Consider the following 14,082-nt stretch of genomic DNA (forward strand, 5'->3'; position numbering starts at 1 on the left):
GAGTTAACATGACCTTATAAAATTTAGTTTAATATTGCTCTCTTCCATTTAAAACTTTCAATTTTAATATAAAGTTATTAGAAAAGAAACTTACTTTGCTACAGTAATTCCCTGATGACACCACCAACAGTTTAAAAGGCATAGGTAAGGGTTTCCATCTTAAGATGGCAGACTGAGCATATACTTGCTCTCAAAAAAGAACAAAACAAAAAATCCATTAGGGAAAAAAAAGCATAAAAATGAATAAATCCAGACCAACAAAAGAAGGGTGGTTGTGAGAGAACCAGAGGACAGGAGATAAAAACAAATTTCCAGAACACTGAGAGCAGACGGAGGCGCAGGGCGGAATGGAGGAAGCTACAGCCCAGACATGCAGACAAGCAGCCGGGGAGAGGGTACCAACTGCAGCCTAACAGGCAGGAATGGACTGAAAACTGGGAGATTAACTGAAGGTTTGATATATGGTTTCTCTTCTAGTCACCCTATTTATAAAAAAAAAACAAAAAATCTTGAGTTTAATCTATGGATGAACAAACAGAAAATCCTTGACCTTAATGCAAGAAATGTTCTCCTCTGAGTAGCCCTTGGGTTGTGCTACTAGACCCAAAAAGAAGGAAATCTCCCCAGATTTCCTGGGACTATCACTTGGCTCTGCAATGAATCAAAAATCATCTTCAGGAAAGTATAAAAGATTTCATTCTTATATTTACAAAAACAGAATATAAGTGTGTTTAATAAGGTCAATAAAGTATGAAATGAGTAAATCGAACAGAGAAGGAAAAGAGGAGGAGCAAGCAGTTGGGTAATGACCCAAACTGACAGAACTAGAAAATGCGTACATATAACATAAACACTGAATGAAGAGGTAGGTTTAAATAACTTTTCATTTGGGAGAGAAGAAACGTTTTCTAATTGTTAAAATTCAGGAAAATTATAAGAATAGTATATAGAGATATAAAGGGCCTCTTCCAAAAGAACTGAAAACCAATGATTAAAAGCAATGGGCTCTTGCCAATCATCACTAACTCCGCTGTACCTTTCTTTCTTAAGCCATGTGCATCTATTACACTTTAAAACTGAAAATAGAAAAAATTATCTGATAGTACTATTTTATAAATTGGGCAGTAGAACTAAAATTTTTATAGAATTATGCTTCTAATGTTTGGCTTCTATCTTCCAGGTACTAGTAGCACATTTTAAAAACTAAAACAAAATGACAATATCAAGATTCAGTAACTTTTCAGTGTGATATGATTAAAACTGCTAACTCTTACCAGGTTCTTTTAGTGTCTGAGAATTCCCAGCTAATTCTTCAGTCTGCATTGCACATATTTCACCAGATAAGTGGTTTTTCTGTTCTTCTTCTGCCATTTTCTTCCTTAGATCTGCCTGTAGAATGAAAATAAAAAATACAAAATCACTTTTCATCTTAACAATATCTGCTAGATAACAACAACTGTAATTAAAAAGAGCAAAATACCTCTGAATATATTGTCAGTTTAAGTGGTAAATCTTCAACTTTCACAAAGTCTTCTTCATCAGATTTTTGACTTATGTTACCAGATTCTGCTTCCTATAAGATTAACAAATTATATTTAATGAAGGCAATCCACTGTATCTCTGGATCTAAACCAAAGTCATCTATGCCAAGAGATAAAGTGGATTCTCACATATGTATAGATGTCAGTAATTCTGTCGTATTTGCTTTTCTTCTATATTTAGCTCAATGAGTAGAACAGAAATCTAGAGTTCAACATGAAGAGTTGCCCACTTGTAACTGTGGGCACACAGTGAAGCTTCTGTGCACCCATTTTACAAAGAGCCCATTCATACAGGTTAAAGGAAGAAACAGTAGTAGTTACATTGAGGGCTAAAATAATTACAACAACCCTCATCTCTTGATATGTTAACAGAATGCATTAGAGCTGTACTCAGAAGAATATAAGTAAACCTAGACTTTCAATATCAACTCTGGAAGCTCAAATAGAAAGATGAGGAATGAATTTAGTAATTCACATAAGTTATTAAAAATCACCTCACACTGTTTTTCTGAAACCTGTAGCGTTTTCTCCCAGTTCTTTGATTTTTAATAGTATCATCATTCTACCAATTACCCAAGTGGAAACCTTAAGTTCTTTTACCTGAAATATTTCTCACCCATTCCTCTCTCATTCAGCTCAATTTGTATTTATATGATAATGGAGACTCTCAACTCTGATTCCTCAACACTTCTTACACAGTCATCGGATTCATCTTCAAAATCCGTGACTCTGACCATTTCACTTTCTTACACAAAGACCTTTAATAGTGTTCCCTGCCTAAAATCCAAAATCCAAAATGCTTCAGGACGTTCTATGATCTAACTTCAAGTAAATTTTGAGCAAATGCCTTCTGTAGCAATTCTATGCACTCATCAAATAATAACAATAAGAAACCTAATAAGTGACTTTTACAGTTTTCAATGGAAAATTTTACTGTTAGTGAAGCAAATAAAACAATTAAGATAGTTACTCTTTCTACTATTTCTGAAATATTATAAGCCTCCTTTTGCTGAGAAGCTTTGAAATTATATTATAAACATATCTTTTGGAAGAAAACTGATGTTGATTAAAAAATATGTGAAACATGCTCTTTAGACTTAAAGGTACATTATTACAAATCCCTTCATTTTTACCCACAAGAGAAAGTATATAAAACATACACAAACCCAAGGACCCAACAAACAACCTGCTGCTGCTGCTGCTGCTGCTAAGTCGCTTCAGTTGTGTCTGACTCTGTGTGACCCCATAGACGGCAGCCCATTAGGCTCCCCCGTCCCTGGGATTCTCCAGGCAAGAACACTGGAGTGGATTGCCATTTCCTTCTCCAATGCATGAAAGTGAAAAGTGAAAGTGAAGTTGCTCAGTCCTGTCCGATTCTGTGCGACCCCATGGACTGCAGCCTACCAGGCTCCTCCGCCCATAGGATTTTCAAGAGTACTGGCTATAAAATTAAATTGAAACAAACGTCCGGAGAAAAACTAAACTAACTTACTTACATTATAAATGCAAATGTGCTAGCTTACTTTTTTGTCATTCACTATAAATAGACAGGGACTCTACTGCTGTCAAATGAACTCTCAAGGTTACCACATACAATTCATCTCTTTGGTTCTCAAAACTATGAAAAGTAGAATTGTAGGTTTTGAAATGGTCATCTTGGTTCACTATCACTCTTCTGTTTGAGTTTAAAATAAGTCTGAATGAGAAATAAGAATGCTCCAACAGTTTCTAAACCCAAACACAAAGTGGAGTTGTGTTTACATACTAGAAATGTTAACCTGCAAATGAATAAAGGGGCAGAGAAATGAAATGCACACGATACCTACATAGTCATTCACTAACACTGGAGATTCAGTATCAGGACTTCCAGCCAAAGAACTTTCAGGAGTCTCCTGAGCAGATTTCACTTCTTTGACTCTAGGCACCAAGGTTTCAATTTCAGTTAAAGGTAAAGGCAAAGGGTTAGGCTGACTGGACGAGTCGATGGTAGTGAGAGTATCCTTCTGGACAGTGCTATTTAAAGGTTGCTCATTTTCCACGATATTGAGGTAACAGGGCTTCACAGGAGTGCTATCCTGGTCACCTGTCATCAAAAGAAAGTCTTAACATTAGTGTTATGCAACCATCATTAAGTTTTACTAATGCGCCAAATAAAGACTAAAATGTATAAATGTATAATCAGACTACTTTCCTTATAAAATTTGTGTTTAAATATTTGTCAACTTTTCTTTAACAGCTGTTTGCAGAAATAAAGCCCTAGCATTTTTTACCATCGATTTAGGGAGAGAGAAAAGACATGTATCAGGTCCAAAATACCTTCAAACTTCCATTAGCTAAGAATTTAGATTTCTTTGTTTTTAAGCACATAAAGGACACTGCAGATAATTTTAACATGGAAATTTTAAACTTTTCTTACCTTTACTAGTAGTGGGTTCTTGTTCTGATGGGACATTTTTGCTTTCTGATGATTTTTCAAAATCACGCTGTGGAACCTAGAAGGAAAAAATAACGTCTTAATAGTGGGATCTAAATATATAGTCACTATACAGGAGATGGATGGTATTTCCAACCTGAGACCTTCATACAAGGAAATTTAAAAATAGTCTTCTAGAATTGTTTCAAGAAGGCTGTGGTTGCAATTTCAAGATGGCTAAGTTTAAAAAGTTTACTATTCTTAACTTCAGAACAACATGAAGAACTGGAGTATTACAGATTTTACTATTTTTTTTTCAGACCTGACTCTATATTAAATGAAACTAAAAGATACTTGCTTATATGTAGATGTTAACTGAAGGAAAGGAGAGAAGGATGAACAAGCTAACTGCTTTCTGTAGGAGGAGAGAAAACTGAAGGTTCACCTCATAATTGGATGCCCCAGACTCTAGGAAGGAAGGGACATAGTGGTGGGGAGGGACTCGGTGACAAGCAGGAGGTGCTGACGGCTGTTTGAAGCCTAAGAAAAACGTGGACATTAAGATTCCCTCCCCAGGCTCCACAGAACATGGCAAATTATATTTTGGAGGAAATGAGCTAGTGAGTCTCAGACCAGGGGGCCACCATGCAAGGGTCAGGCTGTGGAAAGCATAAATGACAGGATAAAGTGTCAAAATGATCTAGTGCAAGGCTGTATAATGATGGGACTCTCAGCCCTAACCCTACATCCAAGTTCAGAACACCAATAGCCAAGGAAAGGGACCTCCTACCAGGCAGGAGATGGGCAGACCCTCCCTACTTTGGAGAGATTAAACTATTCCAATAGGAATTGACATTTAGGATTTTTGATCAGTTATCTACTTGGCTGGCCCACAGTAAAGCCCAAAAGAATTCCAACTGGCTTTTTGGTGTATTATTCTTTAATGTAAGCACCAAAGGTAGAGTGGATATTTGGAGAAAGCCTCTATGTGTGGGTATGAGAAAATACTGCTCCCATGAAGTAAGAGGGTACTAAAAAGAAGTAACAATCAGAAAAAAGTACTTAGAAATTAAAATTATGACAGTTGAACTGAAAATAATATCATACAGTTAAGGTCAAATAAATCTCCCAGCAAGTAATAAAACAGATCAATGGGTCAATAAAATGAAAAGGAGAAAACAGGGCTAATTAACATCTGATAACATTTATTTCAGAAGAAAAGAAGAGAAAATGGTAAGGAAGAAATTGAAGAAAATTTACCAAACCTGAAAAACATGCTATAGATTAACTGAGTAAACCTAGAGTAGTGAATAAAAAAGACCTGCAACAGTGTATATTATCACTGTAAAATTTCAGAACTCTAGGTGAGACACCTAGAGTTACAAAGAAAAAAGGACACATATGAAAAATCAGAACTAAGAAAGGCCTTCAAAGACCTGAGCGGAAATGATTTTCAACACAGAAATACTGAGTTTTCTTAGACAATATAAAATGGCAACTAGAGAAGGGAATGGCTACCCACTCTAGTATTCCTGCCTGGAGAATTCCATGGACAAAGGAGGCTGGTGGGCTATAGTCCATGGGGTCTCAAAGAGTCAGACATTGAGCAGGGGGAAAAAAAAAAAGTCAAGATATGTTTTGCACTCTTTCTTAGAGAGTGACTGGAAGATGTGTTCCACTAAAATTAGGTAATAAACCAAGGAAGAGAAAGGCAAGATTTGATTCCAGAAACTGAGACCTAAAAGTACAAAAGAGGGGATTCCCTAGCTGGTAGCTATCTATAGGTCTAAACAAGAGCCAAACCCAGAATGGAGCAGGAAGGAAGAAAGCTCCGGAAAGAACAAAACTGACTGACTGGTTCATGAAGAAAATTCTGAGAGATTTATTAAGCTACTGGTGGGCAGAGCAAGCACTTGAGTATGTGATTAAAGAAAATAAATAAAAAGTTGAGACAATTATTAAATTCAGGTGAAAAAAAACGTACAAGACTAAGCAATAAACACTATTTGCTTAGCTCAACAGCCAGTAATATTTGCATGGTTCATTTAAATCTAAATATCTGATTAAATACAGATTTAATCAAAGACATGCTTAAATGAGGAACCATACGTGACCTGAGAGTCTTCACCGGCTATAACAGAATTCAAAAGGTAATGTCTAACATATGCATGAATAAATAAATACACACACATATTATTCAGATAGAGGGTAAACAGCAGAAGAAATCATACAAAGTTATGCCTCTGGGGCAGGATGAGGTGAGGATAGGAAGGGGAATGATTTTATTTTGTTACATACTACTTCCATGTATAACTAGAAAAAACATAAGTTAAAAATAAAAATCTAAAGTCATCACATAGTTTTCAGGACTTGTTATTAAAATATTTTAAGTGCTTTAAATGTAAAAACATTGCTGAATAAAAAAAATAATAAGTGTTTTAGATTTCAATAAGGATATTAAAGAAGTCTGTATTCATGAAAATGAGAATGGGGAAGCTGCTGACTTTAACAAAAAGAACATGCTTTGAGGTGTCACAGGGAGACTGGTGAAGAGTGTGCGAGTCTGCACTGGAATACCTGACCATCGTGTTCATTTTCTTCTGTAGCTTCAGTGTTAGCCTGAAGTGACGTCTGCACATCTACAGGTCCCTCTTCAAATTCTTCTATTTCTTCATCTTCATTCTCATCTTCTCCACTTCCATAATTAGTCAAAGCCTGAGTTTCAGCTTTGGACAAATCTAAGTTGATTAACACACAATTTTTAGTAAAAATTTCAGCACTTACTTTGTAACAGCTACCATTTATTGCATGCCTACATTATATAAGTGCTTCACATACAGTATCTGAAATCTTCAAAACCATAAGTACTAGGAAACGTGTTGAAAGGACAGGTAATTTAGACAGGGTCACACTGAAATTCAGAGCTGTGTGACACCTAATTCTATATTCATTCCATTCCAACAAACTGTTTCAGTAAGTGATCTGTAAAGAACTAACGCATAAACTAGTCTAGAGCCTTCAGACTTACTAATAGACACTGGACATTCTTCACTTTCTTCATCTTCCTCTTGATCAGAAACATCAGATCTCACATTTTTGGGGCCGTCACCATCATAAACCTCAGACGTTTGAGTCTGCTTAACTGTTTCCGTCTCATCCTTGTCCTAGCCACAAACAAATTTGAGTAATTAATTCCTTAAAGTACATTTTTTAAAGGTATATAGTAAGTCTATCATAAAAATTAGTAAGTCATTATCTAATTAAAAATATAAAGAATGATTTTAAATTTAGTTGTTTTTAAAAGAAAATAAAACTCTGTGAGAAGAAAGGACATTTTATGATCTACTTTGCTCTCTACCATTAAGGTAAAAGCTACTAAAATTATTTAATCTTTTGTTTCAAAAGCCACTAAATTAGCACATACTTTGTCTTCATCATCAATTTCTCCAGCAGGTGAACTGTGATCTCCTTCAAGAATCCTTTTGGCCTATAAGCAAATCGGTTAGGCAGAATTCAGGGGTGATCATTCATTATCACACTTAAGTACTCAGTAAACTTTAACAAATCCTGCATTCTTAAACCATCATCCAAAGATATTACCGTTTTTCTTAGAAATATAAATTCAACTCTTATTAAATAAATCTTTTAAATGAAGAAAAGCAAAAAGCAACACGGTCTATCTGACATCTCCTTGTATATCTAAGAGACATCACAAACTTACTAAATCCAAAACAAAAATCTTGATTCCTTTCCTTCTAAAACCCCATCTTCCTTCAGTCTTCCTAATCTCAGTAAATGGCCCTTCATCCACCGAAATGCACAAGTCAGAATCAGCCTGTACTATATGTTTATTACCCACATCTGAACTACTACACTGCATTTGACTCAATCATACTAATGTATCTGCTGTTACACACTCAGAGCTGAGACACTTCTTACTCACCCACTTCTTACACACCCAGAGCTGAGACATTTCTTATGTGGACAACTGCATCAACCTTCCAAGCAGTCTCTCTGCTTCTCTCTCTATTCACCTACAATTCCTACTCAATAACAAAGCCTGACAAATCTTAAACTGAGATTATGACACTCCTCTCTCTCAAACTTTCCTCTGAGTTTCCATCATGCTTAGAATAAAATAAAAGATAAGGTTTCTAAGATTTCACAAACTTGTCCTATATACCTCTGTGACTTCATCTCCTACAGGCTCACCTCATTTAAAGTGTTCCTGCCTCCCTGGTTTCTCTCTCTTCCCCAAAACACTCAATCATGCTTTAAAGTCTTTACACTTAATGGTTCTCTCTGCCTGAACTGTTACACTTAACAGTTCTCTCCTCTCATATTCATTATAAACTCTTGTCTTTCCATAGCTCAGCTCACATTTCATCCCCTGAAGAAGCTTCTTGATTCTGCCATCTAAATTAGTCCTCTCTATCATTTTTATCATATCATCCTGTTCTATTTTCTTCAAGCTCTAAGTAATGGCTGAAAGTATCTGAAACTTATGTCTAGAAGAAAAACATTATGAAAGGCTTGAAAAAGATGGGCTGATTTTATCTACTTTAGATTTCTGCAAGAAGGGTAATCTCTTTGTTTTGGGTCTTGACTTGTTTTTCCTCTTATGATTAGAGAGTCAAGAAAAGGGTGCTGGTGTCTAGGGGAAAAGCCTCCTGGTAGGCCTCAATCTCAAAAACGACAGAATGATCTCTGTTCATTTCCAACGCAAACCATTCAATATCATGGTAAACCATGTCTATGCTCCAACCAGTAACACTGAAGAAGCTGAAGTTGAACGGTTCTATGAAGACCTACAAGACCTTTTAGAACTAACACCCAAAAATGATGTCCTTTTCATTATAGGGGACTGGAATGCACAAGTAGGAAGTCAAGAAACACCTGGAGTAACAGGCAAATTTGGCCTTGGAGTACGGAATGAAGCAGGGCAAAGGCTAATAGAGTTTTGCCAAGAGAAAGCACTGGTCACAGAAATCACCCTCTTCCAACAACACAAGAGAAGACTCTACACATGGACATCACCAGATGGTCAGCACCAAAATCAGATTGATCATATTCTTTGCAGCCAAAGATGGAGAAGCGCTACACAGCCAGCAAAAACAAGCTGACTGTGGCTCAGATCATGAACTCCTTATTGCCAAATTCAGACTGAAATTGAAGAAAGTAGGGAAGACCACTAGACCATTCAGGTATGACCTAAATCAAATCCCTTATGATTATACAGTGGCAGTGAGAAATAGATTTAAAGGACTAGATCTGATAGACAGAGTGCCTGATGAACTATGGGCGGAGGTTCGTGACACTACAGGAGACGGGTCAAGACCATGCCCATGGAAAAGAAATGCAAAAAAGCAAAATGGCTGTCTGGGGAGGCCTTACAAATAGCTGTGAAAAGAAGAGAGGCGAAAAGCAAAGGAGAAAAGGAAAGATATAAGCATCTGAATGCAGAGTTCCAAAGAATAGCAAGGAGAGATAAGAAAGCCTTCCTCAGCGATCAATGCAAAGAAATAGAGGAAAACAACAGAATGGGAAAGACTAGAGATCTCTTCAAGAAAACTAGAGATACCAAGGGAACATTTCATGCAAAGATGGGCTCGATCAAGGACAGAAATGGTATGGACCTAATAGAAGCAGAAGATATTAAGAAGAGGTGGCAAGAATACACAGAACTGTACAAAAAAGATCTTCACGACCCAGATAATCACAATGGTGTGATCACTCACCTAGAGCCAGACATCCTGGAATGTGAAGTCAACTGGGCCTTAGAAAGCATCACTACGAACAAAGCTAGTGGAGGTGATGGAATTCCAGTTGAGCTGTTTCAAATCCTGAAAGATGATGCTGTGAAAGTGCTGCACTCAATATGCCAGCAACTTTGGAAAACTCAGCACTGGCCACAGGACTGGAAAAGGTCAGTTTTCATTCCAATCCCACAGAAAGGCAATGCCAAAGAATGCTCAAACTACCACACAATTGCACTCATCTCACACGCTAGTAAAGTAATGCTCAAAATTCTCCAAGCCAGGCTTTAGCAATACGTGAACTGTGAACTTCCGATGTTCAAGCTGGTTTAAGAAAAGGCAGAGGAACCAGAGATCAAATTGCCAACATCTGCTGGATCATGGAAAAAGCAAGAGAGTTCCAGAAAAAACATCTACTTCTGCTTTATTGACTATGCTAAAGCCTTTGACTGTGTAGATCACAATAAACTGTGGAAGATTCTGACAGAGATGGGCATACCAGACCACCTGACCTGTCTCTTGAGAAACCTATACGCAGGTCAGGAAGCAACAGTTAGAACTGGACATGGAACAACAGACTGGTTCCAAATAGGAAAAGGAGAATGTCAAGGCTGTATATTGTCACCCTGCTTATTTAACTTCTATGCAGAGTACATCATGAGACACGCTGGACTGGAAGAAGCTCAAGCTGGAATCAAGATTGCTGGGAAAAATATGAATAACCTCAGATATGCAGATGACACCACCCTTAGGGCAGAAAGTGAAGACGAACTAAAAAGCCTCTTGATGAAAGTGAAAGAGGAGAGTGAAAAAGTTGGCTTAAAGCTCAACATTCAGAAAACAAAGATCATGGTATCTGGTCCCATCACTTCATGGGAAATAGATGGGGAAACAGTGGAAACAGTGGCAGACTTTATTTTTTGGGCTCCAAGATCACTGCAGATGGTGACGGCAGCCATGAAATTGAAAGACGCTTACTCCTTGGAAGGAAAGTTATGACCAACCTAGATAGCATATTCAAAAGCAGAGACATTACTTTGCCGACTAAGGTCCGTCTAGTCAAGGCTATGGTTTTTCCAGTGGTCATGGATAGATGTGAGAGTTGGACTGTGAAGAAAGCTGAATGCCGAAGAACTGATGCTTTTGAATTGTGGTGTTGGAGAAGACTCTTGAGCGTCCCTTGGACTGCAAGGAGATACAACCAGTCCATCCTAAAGGAGATCAGTCCTGGGTGTTCTTTGGAAGGACTGATGCTAAAGCTGAAATTCCAATACTTTGGCCACCTCATGTAAAGAGTTGACTGACTGGAAAAAGACCCTGATGCTGGGAGGGATTGGGGGCAGGAGGAGAAGGGGACGACAGTGGATGAGATGGTTGGATGGCATCACGGACTCGATGGACATGAGTCTGAGTGAACTCCGGGAGTTGGTGATGGACAGGGAGGCCTGGCGTGCTGTGATTCATGGGATTGCAAAGAGTCGGACATGGCTGAGTGACCGAACTGAGGCCTCAGCTGAGGGGAAAAAACATCCAATTTCATACGTGATCAAGACTAATTCAACACGGCATAAGAGCTACAGGGATGTGCAACCAAGGTCCTAACAAGCATGTGTGTTGGCTGGGGTGCTAATACTCCTGGGGCATCTACTGTGATTGACAACAGCCACGGCAGGCAGCTGGCCAACGGCCATATCCCAGTCCTCTCTTTTCTGGATAAGCGGCCATAACATGAAGTAGATACTTGACAATCCCCTGCCACCTGTTCCTGTCTTGAGCATCCTTGATTTTGAGCCACTGCTGTTACTGAGATTCAGTAAGTTGCTGGTCTAGGTACTGACTTATAATCTGATTAACTCAATTTACAAAAAAAAAAACCTGCTTTGGTGACGTCAAGTATGATTTTATTTACTCATAAAGATTAAGGACATTTATACACTAATTACAACTATTTCTATATCAAAATGAATGTCATTTACCTCTTTTGCATAAGACTGTATCACTCCAGCAGCTTCTATTTTCCTTTTGCATCTCTGTTTAACAGTTACACTATTATTATCCAAATCTTGCATGAGCTTAAAGAAAGCCAATTCATTAAATAACACTTCAGATATCTCTACAAGAAGATCTTCTCCACAATCCTTCAGTTTTCTGCCAGCAAATTTTGCCAGTGAATCCTATTCAAAGATAAACCAAATCACTTTAAGATTATAGCAAACTTTACCTGTGGGTAGAGAAATACAGATTAACAAATTTGAATTATAATACTCAAGAAGGGAAAAACAATTTTATAACTTTTTAATACTGAAAAACTTAAAACTAATGTCTAAGATAGGCTAAAAAACGATAGGTTAATATTACTAAGAATATTACTAAGCAGGACTCTTGCTAGTCCTGTCCCCAGTTACGAACCACTACTATTACATAATTTAGTTACTGTTACAGCCCAGGAAGTCTCTACTATCAATAGTTTCCAGCTTCTACAATTTCCCAGATTGGTCAAAAAAAAAAGAAAGAAAAATTATTTTAGAGAATACCAAGGAATATTTTCTACACATTTCAAACTTGAAATGTTGTTCTTAGGTAGAGGAAAAATCAAAACAAAATTTTATTAGAGTTGGGAAAAGCGTTAGATATGTTAAAGTTGAATGAAGACACAGGGCCTAATACAGTATTTTTTAATTAAGTAAGGAATAACCTAAAAAGTATTACAGCGTCATCCCAAATGGATGCCAGAATGAACATCTACTTGAATAAACTGTGTAATGCCAGAAAATGGAGGGAAAAAAAGTCCTAACCACATGGTACATACTGGTAAGTCATACAAGTACAAACTCTTACCTGTAGTATACTTCCAAGTTGCTTATGAAAGAACTTTACAAACTCTTTGCTCTCATTGTTTTGCTGAGTAAGGACCAAAACCATGCGTCTTACTGAGGTTAGAAGTTGAGAAGAACATACTTCATCCATGTGCTCCTGAGAGAAATTCTAGTTGGTTAAGATATAACTTACCTATTGTATAAAAAGTGTTAATCCACATGATATATGAAATTGTATTGTTCTTGCATAAGCTCCTCAACTTTTAGAAGCACATTTAGAGACTTTGTTCATAAGAACAGCCAACTCCCCACTACATACATTAAAAGGTTTGCAAATTTTGATTCACCGAAGCAGATAATAGCCAAAAAGAAACTGGCTGATTCAACATTTTCCACTACTTCCTTTCTGTACTTTAAGGAACTATTCCTGCCATAGTGTCCATATCGCCTGTATGCCTATTTGCAGTTCAGTTCAACTACTCGCACAATTGTACTTCACCTTCCACCAAATTTCCTGTGTTATCTGCTAACTTTCCTTAGCCTTGGCACTGCTGACATCCTGTGGGTTAGAAGATGTTGAGCAACCCTCTGACGTCTACCCCCAAAAAATCAAGATTTGAAGTGAAATGAGACATAATAAAATAGTTGAAATCAGATCGTTAGTTCTACTAATTTTGTTGGCCTCAGAAATTTTCTGAAGTGATAAATTTAGCAAGGGAATCCTCATGAAAGAATAGAATCAGACACAAAATTGCCAACGCAACAAAATTTTCTGAGATGGTTTCATTCCCTACACATGAAGGTAAGTTATTTATATTTTTTTAACATTTAGAAAATAACTATACATATCAAATAAATATCACTACCAATATACCTAATTTAACAAAAAAGACACATTTAAAAGTATTTATTGCATTACATGAACATAAAAACGTAAAAGAAAAAAGGCAATACTGTGTTTATGGCTAAGATGGAAGTAAGCAATAACCTAAATAGAATAAAACAGTATATATTCTTATAATTTATAGGAATATAAATATTTTAGGGGGTGAAAATATATTTTAATAAAGGCACAAAAATAATTGGTGAAATTGATGTATTTGTTTAATCTCCTCAAATTCCTTTTATCTAGTCTCTGAGGTCCTTCTTGAGGGTAAGAACTAAGAAATTGGGAAAGATCTTGTTCTGCTGGCGGGATACAGAGCAGAAAATTGCAACACTTTGTCATAAGTGCTCTAATAAAGACAGGTACCAAGTTTCCCAAGAGCAGGGGGAAGAAGAAATTCTGCCAGCAAATATATACAAAAGTATTTCAGCTGAATCCTGAAGGAAGACCAACAGAGGAAGGATAAAGGCCATTCTGGGCAAAGGAAGTTAACATGGGCAATGTGCCTTTTTGAACACTGTCAAGCAGGATACAAGGCATGTGGAAGGAACAGTTAAGAGGCTGGGATCAGGCTGCAGAAGTTTTATGAGCAATGCTGAATCTGATCTGGATCCTGTAGGCCAACAGTTTTCAACCTATATACTTGACTAGTTTAAAAACCACAGTCAAG

The 14,082-nt window shown here is 37.1% G+C and overlaps 1 protein-coding gene across 1 annotated transcript in view; it reads right to left on the bottom strand.

Annotated features, from left to right (window-relative positions):
• The window catches only part of PCM1 (pericentriolar material 1), a 75,829-nt gene that overhangs the window by 395 nt on the left and 61,352 nt on the right, over window positions 1–14,082 (bottom strand). The window contains exons 32-41 of the mRNA XM_052661543.1: window positions 12,549–12,683; window positions 11,687–11,884; window positions 7,379–7,441; window positions 6,983–7,118; window positions 6,532–6,692; window positions 3,958–4,033; window positions 3,368–3,624; window positions 1,481–1,573; window positions 1,275–1,389; window positions 95–189 (exon numbers count right to left, since the gene is read on the bottom strand). Of these exons, the coding sequence (XP_052517503.1) occupies window positions 95–189; window positions 1,275–1,389; window positions 1,481–1,573; window positions 3,368–3,624; window positions 3,958–4,033; window positions 6,532–6,692; window positions 6,983–7,118; window positions 7,379–7,441; window positions 11,687–11,884; window positions 12,549–12,683 (1,329 nt within the window). The remainder of the gene's footprint in view (window positions 1–94; window positions 190–1,274; window positions 1,390–1,480; window positions 1,574–3,367; window positions 3,625–3,957; window positions 4,034–6,531; window positions 6,693–6,982; window positions 7,119–7,378; window positions 7,442–11,686; window positions 11,885–12,548; window positions 12,684–14,082) is intronic.

Source organism: Budorcas taxicolor, chromosome 24 (assembly GCF_023091745.1).
Source record: "Budorcas taxicolor isolate Tak-1 chromosome 24, Takin1.1, whole genome shotgun sequence".
Taxonomy (NCBI): domain Eukaryota; kingdom Metazoa; phylum Chordata; class Mammalia; order Artiodactyla; family Bovidae; genus Budorcas; species Budorcas taxicolor.